Below are 14,179 nucleotides of genomic sequence, written 5' to 3'. Positions count from 1 at the left end.
TCCATGGGATTCTCTAGGCAAGAATACTGGAGTAGGTTGCCATTCTCTTCTCCAGGGGAGCTTCTCCACCCAGGGATAGAACTTGAGTCTCCCACATTACAGGCAGATTCTTTACTGTCTGAGCTACCAGGGAAGCCCTGTAATGACCAAATAAATATCACAGTAAAAGTCTGATCTTCATAAGTATATACATTTGCATTTCATCCCAGCAGGATGTAAGATCCATGAAGCCAGTGAGTTTTGTCTGTTGTGTCAACATCCATGTGTCTTAAACACCATGTGCCTGCCACAGTGTAGGTGATCAAAAAGTATTTGTTCAGGTATTTTTCAGTGAAACCCCTGTGGGCCTGGAACTTCTCAATAAGACATACATCTGTGCAGTTTGAATTGTCAGGGCATTTAAAAATATAATCTCTATTTCCAAGTTTTAATCTGAAGAAATATTGGCCACTAGGCAGGTGGGAGGTGTATGGGTGAAGCTCAGATCTCTCTTTTCTGCCCCTGAACTCACTAACAGGATCAGCTTCACCCACTGCTATAAGAAAGTACTAGTGAACTGCTCTGTAACAGTTTCAGAAACTGTGTGTGTGTGTGTACCTGATGAAAATGTTTTGGGGAAAGATATTTTTAATCCTCTTTGTTTCACAAGTTTCTTTCTGCTTAGCCTTGTGGAGCTAAGCCTCATTCAAGACAACTTTCTGCTCTTTTTTAAGAGTGGAGTGTTGGAACCGTACCCCTCACCACCCCCCACTCCGCCCCCGCCAATGCCCCAAAGCCTTAGGTCGGGTCATAGACACAGAGGGTGAAGGGTGCTTCAATTTCAAATGGTGCGGGCTGATCTCGATCTCAGGGAGACAGCAGTGAGCAGTGGCTTGAAGCGAGATCTTAGTTCCCTGCCCAGTATTTTGTTGCTTCTAGACTAGATGTACTTTCCATCATCCTTCAGAGTGCCCTTGTTTGGGACAGAGTTCTAGGTTATCTCCACAAGTGAGACACAGAGACAGGGCCCCATAGAACTAAAATTTAATATTTTAAATATTGTGAATATTTTATCACAGTTTTATTTCGTTTGCATTTATGTGACACTGGATGATAGAGAGCTTCTTAAAAATTGTGATTTCATTGTTGAAAAACCAGGTTGGCTTAATAATAATTGGTTTCATGGGTAATTATGCCAGCTAACATCTGTTCTCTCAGTTGAAATGGTGCTTGTGTAATGGATTATCTATAAACAATGTTTAATTTAGTGATAAGTCTATAGAAAATTATTGGTCAGTCTGAGACTCAGGTCATATTCTTATCTCCTGATCAATGCTAAGTTTAAGTCTCAGGGGAAACTGCGATAGCTGCTGGGTTTATTTCCTGTCTGCTCCTGTGCCTAAAATATGTAAGAAGTTAGCATATACATGTCATTCCCAAGTATTTTAGAGTTTTTGAATGCCTGCTGTATCAAGATGATAGTATGAATTCATCCCACAGTAGTTATACTCTCCTCATTTTGGCTATGTGAATTTAATCTGTAGAATTTATGAGACCTCTTGGCAAAAAATGTCCCCACATGTTTCTAATGCTGTGCCGATGAATGTGTTTGAGATGTAATTAAGTAGAACTTCTTTTCTTTTTTCAGTTCTATCAGGAGGTCCATTGCCTCAAGGACATGAATTTGAGCTGTATGAAGTTAGATTTCATTGGGGAAGAGAAAACCAGCGTGGTTCTGAGCACACAGTTAATTTCAAAGCTTTTCCCATGGAGGTAAGAAGAACAAATCAGCTTGAACAACACCAAAACTTTGTTGTTCATGTAGAGTATTTGGTGATTTACTGAAAATGATTTAGTTTCCAAGTAGCTGTGTAGTTCTTGAATTTTATCAATTTATATTAAAATAAAAAAGTCCTCAATAAGCTTTTGGCAGCAGAAGAAACTTCCCATTAGCGTTAGTGGGCCTGGAGAATGCGCAGGGGCTGTTGGTTATAAAGGTAATCTATGCTGTTAAGTTTCATCATAGTATTATTATTATTGTAAAAATTCTGCAGATTCAGCAGGTCACTTTTGTGGATGCTATGAATAGATGATAAGCAGAAGGCAACTTTTGGAGAAACCTCAATGGTAATTAAAAGTCTAGTTTAGTTCTGATTTAAAATTGGTAAGTTGCTTTATTCATCTCAAGCAATTAGGGGGAGAGAGAAGAGATTTTTAGAGAGTTATTTTGTCTGAAGAAGTCACTCTTCTACTTACCTTCTTAGTCAACTCCTGCTCTTCTTCAGTATCTAGTTAGCATGTCATTTCCTCATGGTACTCTTTCTGAGTTCCTTCCCAAAGCAGAATTAATTTCTCCCTCCTCTGTGCTCCCAGTTCCCTTGATAGATGGCTGCTGAGGCATTGATCTCATGCATTGTAACCTTTAGTGTTTAAAGAGTCCTTCTCACTAACTGTGGGCTCTTGTTATGGATTGAAGTGTTTGTGATTTGCCACCCCCTGCCCCCTCAATTCAAATGTTGGAAACTCTACCCCTTCATGTGATGATATTAGGGGGTGGAGCCTTTGGAAGGTGATTAGGATTAGAAGAGGTCATGAGGGTGGGGCCCTCATGAATGGAATTAGTGCCCTCATGGACTCCAGAGGGAGCTTGCTTCTCCTTGCTCACTGCTGGTTGATGGACACAGGACCATCTCCAAGCCAGGAAGTGGGCTCTCACCAGGTACCCTGACTGTGGACCTCCCAGCCTCCAGAGCTATGAGAAATAAATTCTGTTGTTTAAGCTACCAGTCTATGGTAATTCGTTATCACAACCCAAGCTAAGACAGTCTCCCTCTCACTCTGTGTTCCTTCCAACATTGAGTCCAGTTCAAGGAACATCGAGACAACCCATGTTGGTGCGATTGACAAGATGCCTCTGTTGTTTATATTTCTTTCTTTCTTTCTTTTTTTTTTTAATATTTCTTTCTGTAAGGACCAAAGTTCTCGCCTGGGAAATAGTCCATTAGTGACAAGTAATGGTATATCTGAGGGGCCATCAAAATGCCAGTCTTCCTCTCTATCATTCCCAGCTGCATGTACTGCAGTATGGAATTGCTCATGACCAGATGCCACATTCATATCTGCCTCATTGCCTGGAAATCACTACTGTTTATATAAGTGATACATGTACCTTAAAGAATGAAATCAAAGAAAATATTTCTCAGTGTTGCTTGAATAATCATTAAAAAAGTTTTCTTTTGAAAGCTCAAAATATCCCTTCCTTTAAAAAAAAAACTCAGGGTCTTAAAAGAAATATTAAATGAAAAAATACTCCATGTTTTGAGGATGGAGGGAAAAACCCAATTGCAGTGTGTTGAATAGTATATGTGGTATGTGATACTAAGGACAATAATTGGAGATACTTCTTTAAGGACTTGATGGGCGACGTTGGGTCTTCAGATGTTACCTTTCTAGGGGCTTTTTTCCTCAATGCCTGTAGACATTCTCTCACTTCTAGTGCCTTGAAACAGTTCCACCCAATCTCTTTGTCACCTCTTGCTGCTGCCCTATCCCCATCCAAAGTGAGAAGGAAGAGTTCACGCCAGAACATACGAGAGAAGAGAGAGGACCAAAGACAATTCCAAATAACTAAATCTGCAGAGTAGCTGAGGGCTGTGGAGGGACAGGAAAACACTGTGCTGTCATCCTGCCCTCTTCTTTGTGTTTGCAAAGCTTCTCCATTTCAACCAGACTTCAAAGATATACTGGTCTAATCAAAAATTTAGGGAGAGATGGGAGTCCTTGGGAAAGCACCAACTTCTGGATGAAGATTCAGTGAGTTTGCTTGTGACACGCAGAACTCACAGCCTTGGGGAGTTTTATTCGCTTAAGTGAGTCAGTGATATGTGCTTTTCTCCCCGAAGTCAAAAAGAACTTCCGGATCGAACGTTCAGATTGGTCCTGCTACTTGATGAAGCTTTAACTGTCCTGGTCCATTAAGCACAGGTAATGGTTTGTGCTGAGTGGAGATTAAATTCTGGTTTTGTTTCTGCAGAAATATTTTTATGTTTAGAATGATGGAATTACTGACTGTAATTTTTCCAAAATAGGTGATGAATAATATTTGGATTCTGTGTTATCCCAGATTATCTGTGATCCAGTCCTAGAGAGAAATACTTCTACTGGTCACCTGATGTTGGTTTTCAGTGCTGGGTCCTGTTGAGTGCATTAGTGCTGGGGGTGAACAGAGTTAGAGGGAGGTAACTGTGAGTCAGGTGTTTTTTGTTTTGTTTTGTTTTAATGGAGGCAGTGAAAGGTAAGTTGGGTTTTCAGGCGGAGAGGGCTGACTCAGTTAAAGAGAGAAGGACTCCATGTAGAACAGTTGAGGAGGGAATGAGATGCCTAAGTGGAGATAGGTGGATAAATTGCCACCATCCCCTGTCCTGAACTGCCATCAGGGGCCGTTTGGAACATAAGGACGTAACCAAAGGAACAGTGGAGAGTGAGGGGACCAGGTACTGTTTGGGGTACATGATTTAAAAAGAAATAATTTTCTAGGACACTTTTTGTTTCTTGTTTGCAGTTTAAGACTGACTTTAATCTCCAGAAGATATTTCGATACATACTTCCTTTTTGTTGATTTTACTTAAATGGATGGTTTATTCCACAAACACTGTAAACAGATATTTACCTTGTCTGTTGCATATAACATGGGGATATCTTTTAACAGAAATTCATCAAGCTTGCCTGTTGACTTTTAAAAATTATGTGTGTGTGTGCTCAATTGTGTCTAACTGTGACCTCTTGGACTGTAGCCCATTGGGCTCCTCTGTCCATGGACTTCTCCTGGCAAGAATACTGGAGTGGGTTGTCATTTCCTACTCCAGGGGATCTTCCCCACCCAGGAACTGAACCCTCATCTCTTGCGTCTCCTACATAGGCAGGATGATTCTTTACTACTGCACCACCTGGGAAACCCTTTTATTTTTTATATTTTATTAAAAAAATTTTTTTTTTCATTTATTTTTATTAGTTGGAGGCTAATTACTTTACAATATTGTAGTGGTTTTTGTCATACATTGACATGAATCAGCCATGGATTTACAAGTATTCCCCATCCCGATCCCCCCTCCCACCTCCCTCTCCACCCGATTCCTCTGGGTCTTCCCAGTGCACCAGGCCCGAGCACTTGTCTCATGCATCCAGCCTGGGCTGGTGATCTGTTTCACCCTAGATGATATACATGTTTTGATGCTGTTCTCTCAAAACATCCCACCCCCGCCTTCTCCCACAGAGTCCAAAATTCTGTTCTGTACATCTGTGTCTTTTTTTCTGTTTTGCATATAGGGTTATCATTACCATCTTTCTGAATTCCATATATATGCATTAGTTTACTGTATTGGTCTTTATCTTTCTGGCTTACTTCACCCTGTATAATGGGCTCCAGTTTCATCCATCTCATTAGAACTGATTCAAATGAATTCTTTTTAATGGCTGAGTAATATTCCATGGTGTATATGTACCATAGCTTCCTTATCCATTTGTCTGCTGATGGGCATCTAGGTTGCTTCCATGTCCTGGCTATTATAAACAGTGCTGCGATGAACATTGGGGTGCACGTGTCTCTTTCAGATCTGGTTTCCTCGGTGTGTATGCCCAGAAGTGGGATTGCTGGGTCATATGGCAGTTCTATTTCCAGTTTTTTAAGGAATCTCCACACTGTTCTCCATAGTGGCTGTACTAGTTTGCATTCCCACCAATAGTGTATGAGGTGGGAAACCCTTTTAAAATTATAAATACAGGCCTAAAAACAATCCTGAATGTATGTTTGATGCTACTAGTAGTCAGACACATCACTTCAAAAATTAACACAATTTGTGACATTAGACAATTTAAACTGCAGCTCTTGTGCTCAGCAAGATGGATCAAGCATGTCCTTCCTGCTTTTCCTACTTGAGATTTGCAGTTTTTAGAAACACGCATGCTTTCATGGCTGCCTGATGCTTCTTGCCATGTTTTCATCTTGTAAACCAAATTCTACTATGAAGACTCCAGATTTCTGCTTAAATGACAGTGCCTTAACAAGAGAAAAGAAAATTGTGCTGCATTTTTCTTCCTGTTACCTAAAACATAATGCGTTTGCAGGTATTAACTATTTTTACAAGTGTCTGGGTGATGTCTACCAGCTTGAATTCTTACCGTGTGGATATTTTGCGTCATGATATTTAATCAAAACAGCAAGTGTGAGTAGAAGGTTGTTGATTTAAGACAAGTATGGGATCCAGTCAAATTAATTCCCGTATGTTTGTCCTTCTGGCGGCTGTAGAAGCTTCGTATTTTCTTTGGATGTTGTTGGATGTCTTAGCTCTTGATGTTCAGCTTTAATACTGTATGAATTTTGTGATTAGCTCTATCCTTTGTGAATCCACCATATCACTAGAATGATTTATTGTATTCATATTAATTTTGTTTCAAGTCCAATTAATGGAGGAACTTCCAGATATTTAAGTTCAAATTCAACTTTCAGGGTATGAGTTGTGTTTTAGTCATTTTGTATGTGGAGACTGTCATGTTCTTTGCTACTTCAAGGTAGTCTAATGTTTCAGTTCAGTTCAGTTCAGTTGCTTAGTCGTGTCTGACTCTTTGCGACCCCATGAATCACAGCACGCTAGGCCTCCCTGTCCATCACCAGCTCCCGAAGTTTACTCAAACTCATGCCCATCGAGTCGGTGATGTCATCCATCCATCTCATCCTCTGTTGTCCCCTTCTCCGGCCCCCAATCCCTTCCAGCATCAGGGTCTTTTCCAATGAGTCAATTCTTCGAATGAGGTGGCCAAAGTACTGGAGTTTCAGCTTCAGCATCAGTCCTTCCAATGAACACCCAGGACTGATCTCCTTTAGGATGGACTGGTTGGATCTCCTTGCAGTCCAAGGGACTCTCAAGAGTCTTCTCCAACACTACAGTCTAATGTTTAACTCCTGGTAAATTGCAATTAATCTTCACAAATGGATCGCTACACTCATACTTTTATGGGAGAGTACATTCCAGGCATTCAGGTTTTGTGCCAGAGCAGCAAAATTAAGAAAAAATCTGGGGGATGGAGAGATCAATAGTATGGCTAAGTTTTTTTTTTCCCTTCAAATAATAATATTAGCTTTCTGCTCTCCCTATCATTTTGCAAAGGGAGAGCAATTTAATTTAATAACTAAATGTAGGAAGAGTATGATCTCGGGATAAACACCAGCCTATACGTTGAATAGACTGAACTTTTATTTATTTATTTATTTAGATTTCACATTAAAATTTCTTTAAAAAATTTATTTATTTGAATTGGAGGATAATTACTTTACAATAGTGTGATGGTTTTTGCTTTATATCAGTATGAATCGGCCATAGGTATACATGTGTCCCCTCTATCCCGACCCCCACCTCATACCTCCCTCCCCACTCCATCCCTCCAGACTGTCACAGAGCACTGGCTTTGGGTGACTTGCATCATACGTCAAACTTGCACTGGCTATCTGTTTTACATAAGGTAATGTATATGTTTCAGTGCTTCAATGCAATTCTCTCAAATCATCCCACCCTCTCCTTCTCCCACTGAGTCCAAAAGTTTGTCCTTTACATCTGTGTCACCTTTGCTGCCCTACATGTAGAATTGTTGGTACATGTTTTACAATGTGTTGATTTCTGCCATACAACAAGGTAAATCAGCTGTAATTATATGTATATTCCCTCCCCCTTAAGCCTCCCTCCCTTCCCCCATCCCACCCCCCTAGGTCATCACAGAGTAGCTGACTGGGCTCCCTGTGTTATACCACAACTTCTCACCAGCAGCTATCTATCTACTGAACTTTAAAAAAACTCCCTGGGTTGTTTCCATTTTCCTCATTTCACTACAGATGAATGGTGGGTTTATCAGAATGGGCACTGATCCTGCCCACACACCAGCAGGAGATCGGAGCTTGGGTTTGACTTTCATCCCCTTTGGGCCTAAAAGTTTACCCTTTGAGAGTGAATTATCCAGACAGAGACATAGCTATTGTAGGGCCGACTCTTATCTTTATTTACACTGTAGTCAAAGAGAAGCTCTTGCTCTGTGTACTCTCAAGGGCTCAGTGAGAAGTGAGCTACATACCAGCTGTCTATGGAAAGTTGAGTGCATAAGGTAAAGTTCTGTTGTGTGAAGCAGAAGTCCTTTTTTAAAGTAGAAAAAGAAAAGCCAACTTTTTGGCCACATGGTGTGGCATGTGGGATCTTAGTTTCCCGACCAGGGATTGAACTGGTGCCCCTTGCATTGGAAGTGAGGAGTCTTTAACCACTGGATCCTCAGAGAAGTCCTGAGCAGAGTCTTCAATTGTGAAGAGTCAGCCCTTGGTTGTAAAATAGGCCAACAAAACACTATGAAGAATGTATCTTATAATAAATTGCCAATCCTGAATATTATACCCCATACACTCAATGCCCCAGGTCTCCAGATATCCCACATTTCTTCTGTTGTTTTCAGGCAATTAGTAGTGTCTATCATTTAAGTGTTCTTTGAGTGAATAACTCCTAATCTTTGGGTTTCTGCCTTTCAGCTCACTTGCATATTCATTTGACAGAAAGATGTTGATTTTTATTCATTTCCTGAGGAAATAGCAAGAAGAGTTTCATTGGTTAATAGATGATCTCTTCAAGTTATTTGATTTCCACAGGCATCCCAGGTTGAGCTTTTAAGTTTGTGAATCTCTTCCAAAATAGAGACTTCCATTGACTTTCCAAGGAAGTATAACAGGATAACTTCAGTGAGTTAGACCATGATGAGGATTAGACATACAAGACATATGGTCAAATATTTTGTTTGTAAGAAGAACTTTAGAGATCACTTAGAAAAGTTATATTCTGAAGTAACTTTCTAAACTCTTATTAACCTCAGAGAAATCTGAGGCTCCCAAAGGTTGAGGGTCACAGAGCACTTTATAGGAAACCATGATGTAGAAGCATGTCCTTTGGTTAATTAAATGCTCCATTTAAGAATTATCCTTTACTACTGATTTTGTCTTTGGTGATTTAGATGGAAGGAGACAACACTAGAGTCTATGTCCCCCTTTCCACTGCCCCTGGCATTTATGTCTGCATGCACCCACATTTAGATGTGGGCATGTTTTTGCTTTTTGGTTTTTTCTTTTTGGCTGTGCTCCAAGGCATGTGGGATCTTAGTTCCCAGACCAGGGATTGAACCTGCATCCCCAGCACTGGAAGGTAGATTTCTAACCACTGGACTGCCAGGGATGTCCAAGGTGAGCTTGTTTCAAACTTGCTCTGTTCTAGTGAAACTGTGACCTTGTGCCTGGGTCTTATGGGCTATGAAGACAAAACTCTGAGGGCCTTTGTGAAAGTACAGGGGTCTCCAAGGAGCAATCTTGCAACCTCCAAAGAATTGGGGTGGATTTAATGGACCATCAACTCCCCTTACCCCTTCTGAGATGCTCCCAAAGATCTGGAGAGGAAGTGGCTGTTGCAGGAAATGGCAGAGGACACGCAGGATCTGTGAACTGACTTGTGTTCCGAGAGGTGCTTTTTTACTTTTTCACCTTCCAAAGCCAAGTCTTACTAGGAAAAGAAGCTCTAGTTTGAGAGCAGTTTATTTGCCATGATAGTTAATACTTGGGATTGTGGTTGCTTTATGGGAAATAAAGGGAATCTTGCCAGTAAGAAGAGTTAAGACTGACACTAAAGGAAGCAATTTCACATTTGAATGTTCAGCTTCTCTGGGTGGTGTTATCATTTTGACCAGAAAAAGTTCTCTCAACTGTAATGATTATGATCATTTGGGTATCCAGGAATTATCCACAGGACTAGCAGACTGAGCCTCTTGGATAGTCAGATGGAAAAATTAGAACCTTGTGCTGTGACCTCCTCAGTGGTCTTAATTAGGGAACTCCCTCTCACATTTGGGTAAAGAAAAATAGAAACAGAATTTTAATGAACACTTGCCTTTTTATTCCATAAAAATTATAGCTCCTGCTCTGATTCAGCATGGTTTTTTTTTCATTTATTAAAATGTATTTAGAGCAGAAATCTCACACTTTACTGAGTAGAAAATAAATTATAGTGCTGAGCAAACAGAAATGTTCTTTTAGCTGTACTACGTGATGTGGCAGTTTGCCGTTTCTTCTTTGAAACAGATTGTATAAGGCTAACTTGACCTTTAAGTAGTTACTTTGAACCTACCTTCAATTTTACATTTATAAGGATTTCTTGTAGCAGATTATTCATTATCATTGTTTGAGAATGTATGGGAGGTTTTTCTTGCCAAGCTAACTGAAAGAAGGATTAATATTATAGCTGGTTTTACCATGTAAAGGCAAATTTGTGCAAAATGAATTAGTTCCTATAAATGAGTATGATATATAATGAATTTATAGGTGGCTATAGACTTGCTGCATGTAGACATTTTAAAAATATGTTTATTATTATTTTTAATACAGAAGTTATCCTTTTTGGAGGGGGCTGTGCTGGGTCTTCCTTGCGGCACACGGGCTCTTCATTGCTGAGTGGAGATTTACGGGCTACTCTCTAGCTGTGGTGCACGGGCTTCTCGCTGTGATGGCTTCTCTGGTTGCGGAGCATGGGCTCTAGGTGTGTGGGCTTCAGCAATTGCAGCACATGGACTCAGTACTTGTGGCTCAAGGGCTTAGTTGCCCCGAGGCATGTGGGATCTTAGATGAGGGATCGAACCCGTGTCCCCTGAATTGGCAGGTGGATTCCTAACCATTGGGCCACAAGAAAGTCCCTAGAAATATTTAAAATTGGATTCTAACAGGTCTAATGGAGAAGGAAATGACAACCCACTCCAGTAGCCTGGTAGGCTACTAAGAGTTGGACATGACTGAGCAACTTCACTTTTACTTTTCACTTTCATGCATTGGAGAAGGAAATGGCAACCTACTCCAGTATTCTTGCCTGGAGAATCCCAGGGACAGAGGAGCCTGGTGGGCTGCTGTCAATGGGGTTGCACAGAGTTGGACATGACTGAAGCGACTTAGCAGCACCAGCAGCAACAGATCTAAATCCTCTAGTAAGACACATATCCTCTTAATTGGCCTTCCAATAAAAAATAGACTCTTGTTTGCTCAAACTCATGTCCATTGAGTTGGTGATGCCATCCAATCGTCTCATTTTCTTTCACCCCCTTCTCCTCCTGCCCTCAATCTTTCCCAGCATCAGAGTCTTTTCCAATGAGTTGGCTCTTTGTATCAAGTGGCCAAAGAATTGGAGCTTCAGCTTCAGCATAAGTTCTTCCAGTGAATATTGAAGAGTTGATTTTCTTTAGGATTGACTGGCTTGATCTCCTTACTGTCCAAGGGACTCTCAAGAGTCTTCTCTGGCACCATGGTTTGAAAGCATCAGTTCTTTGGTGCTCAGCCTTCTTATGTTTATATATCAATCCGAACTTCCCAATTTATCCCTCTCCCCTCTTCCCCATTGGTAATCATAAGTTTATTTTCTACATCTGTGACTCTATTTCTGTTTTGTAAATAAGTTTATTTGCACCATTTTTTAAAATTCCACATGTGAGCAATGTGATATGTATCTTTCTTTGTCTGACTTAACTTCACTCAGTATAATAACCTCTAAGTCTTCCCATGTCGCTGCAAATGGCTTTACTTTGTTCTTTTTTTATGGCTGAGTAATATTCCATTGTATATGTGTACCACACCTTCTTTATCCATTCCTTTGTTGATAGACATTTAGATTGCTTCCATGTCCTGGCTACTGTAAATAGTGCTGCAGTGATCATTGGGGTGCATGTATCCTTTCAAATTATAGTTTTCTCTGAGTATATCTAGAGGAAGACTTTTGAAGGCACTTATTAGAAAGCAGATATGTTAAGACGTAATTGATTGTCAGCCAGATGAAATGTTTATCAACTAGTATGCAGAAGGCACTGTGCTAGGTCCAACCCTGTTACAGGTAGCCGTAGGCTAGAGTAACTAGGATAACCTGGCAACATTAGGATCAGTGAGAGACAGGACAGGAGAGTTTTGATGGTGGGGAAGAGTTGGGAAAGGTCTTTGTTCAAGAAAGCAACGGGGGAACCTGATACCAGTGCTGCTGCCTCCAGTAACAGTGGAACCTCGCAGGAGGGGTCAGGATGGTGTAGCTGGAAAGAGTTTGGGCTGGAAGTCAGAAAACTAGGATCAAAATCCAGGCTCTGCAACCTTGAGCAAGCTAGTAAACTGCATACAGCCTTGATGTTCCTATCCTTAGAAGGGGCTTGAAACTAGATCAGAGGCTGTGCTGTGCTTAGTAGTTCAGTTGTGTCTGACTCTTTGCAACCCCATGGACTGTAGCCTGCCAGGAACCCATGTCCATGGGAATTCTCCAGGCAAGAATACTGGAGTGGGTTGCCATGCCCTCCCTCCAGGGGATCTTTCTGACCCAGGGATTGGACCCAGGTCTCTCACACTGCAGGCGGATTCTTTACTGTCTGAGCCACCAGGGAAGTCTAAGATCAGAGGGTGGCCGAGTAAACCCTTCAGGACGTATTTCCTATCATTAGGAAGAGATGGGGGACGTCGTTGTGGTTGTGATGATAAAAATCTAGTGAAAATACCATGAGGGCGAAACCGAAAGCTTTTCTTCTGTTCCTACAGATAAGAAATGCAGAGACTATGAATGGAGAAAAAAGTTTGAAGTCTTTTTTTTTTTCTTTAAAACCCCTGTGTGTGTGCTAAATGCCATAGACTGTAGCCTGCCAGGCTTCTCTCTCCATGGGATTCTCCAGGCAAAAATACTTAACTGGGTTGCCATGCCCTACTCCAGGGGATCTTCCTGACCCAGGGATCGAACTCACATCTCCTGCATTGGCAGGCAGATTCTTTACCACTAGTGCTGTTGTAGCCATGCGTCCCAGGAAACGAACTCAGTCAGAAGGACAATGCAGATAGTGGAGTGCAGTTTATTACACCGGTGGGCCCAAGGCAGAGTCTCCTCTTAGCCAAGGACCCCAGCCAGTTTTTGTGAAAACCTTATGTACCCTAAGTGTATGTGCACAAACCCACCTCCCCAAATTCCCTGACAGTCAAAGTTAACCTGTGATTCTTATGCCTTAAGCCTAGGTAGTTAACAGTGGACAATTATCAATAGGCCTGTGGTCATACCCCAATAAGCATAATAGAATGTATGATTCTATTCAGTTACACAGATAATTAGGGTATTCTATTAGGTGATGGAGAGCCCTGGGGCTCTTCCTTTCGGGGGCCTGGTTTTCCAGTTGGTGTGACGTTTCCATAGATACTGGGCAGAGAGCTCAAAGTCCACAGTCCGGCCCAAGATGGAGTCCGCTTTCAAGATAGAGCCTGTTCTGTTTCCTCCATCATGGTGACATGAATTGTCAGTCAAGGAGGGCTGCACTCTCCTTCCAATTCACCATGGTACTGGTTGTCGGATTTCTCTATGGGTGTTTAACCTCAGTTCCTTCGTTGGTACATAAGGGTAATGAAGTTTTCCCCACCCTTATGAAACTTAGCGAGAGGCTGTAAAAATTAATGGTGTAATACTGGAAGCACAATTCACTGAATCTGGTGGTGGAAAATATTGTGTCAACTTAAAAAAAATATTCACAACCTAAAAGTTGAGAGTTATGTTTTATTTGGTGGGAATTTTTAGGTCTTCAAACTCAGGAGGCAGCATCTCAAGTGACCCTGAGAGAACTGCCCCAAGGAAATGAAGAGAGGAGCCAGGTTATATAGAAGTTTTGGGACAAAGAACAGGTAGCCTGAATGTTAAAAGATGGTTGTTAATTAAAGGAAAAGCAGATATCCCAAGTTAAGGGATTTAGGGCTTTTCCATGTATGGGAAGATGCAAGAGTCTGAGCTCACTGAAATTATTCCTTTGATTTGCACCTCAGCTATCTGGGGCCAGTGTCCTGTGTTTCACATCCTGAGTTTCCTCAGGGCTCACCATAGGGAGTTGCTGCAGTCTGGTGGCTGCTAGAGGGAGGTATTCTTTCCTTCTTGAGTCCCCTCAGGGCTCACCAGTTCACCATCCCTGGGGTGGCTGCAATCGCTGATGGCTGTGACTTCCTTGTTTACTGATATGGCAGGAAGTATTCCATTTCTCAATTGTTTTTAGTTATAAAATCTGATACTAAAGTGTTTCCTAAAAGCATTGTAAGGGCACAATTAGCTCTGTTGGATGCAAATGTTGTAACTTGGGACGGTACAGTTTT

The 14,179-nt window shown here is 41.3% G+C and overlaps 1 protein-coding gene across 1 annotated transcript in view; it reads left to right on the top strand.

Moving 5' to 3' along the window:
- Nucleotides 1-14,179, top strand: part of CA8 (carbonic anhydrase 8) — an 87,698-nt gene that overhangs the window by 13,196 nt on the left and 60,323 nt on the right. Inside the window, exon 3 of the mRNA XM_043880123.1 lies at nucleotides 1,628-1,752. Within this exon, the coding sequence (XP_043736058.1) occupies nucleotides 1,628-1,752 (125 nt within the window). The remainder of the gene's footprint in view (nucleotides 1-1,627; nucleotides 1,753-14,179) is intronic.

Source organism: Cervus elaphus, chromosome 21 (assembly GCF_910594005.1).
Source record: "Cervus elaphus chromosome 21, mCerEla1.1, whole genome shotgun sequence".
Lineage (NCBI taxonomy): Eukaryota > Metazoa > Chordata > Mammalia > Artiodactyla > Cervidae > Cervus > Cervus elaphus.
Note: the sequence above shows the minus strand (reverse complement) of the source record. Positions and strands in the feature narration are given on the sequence as shown.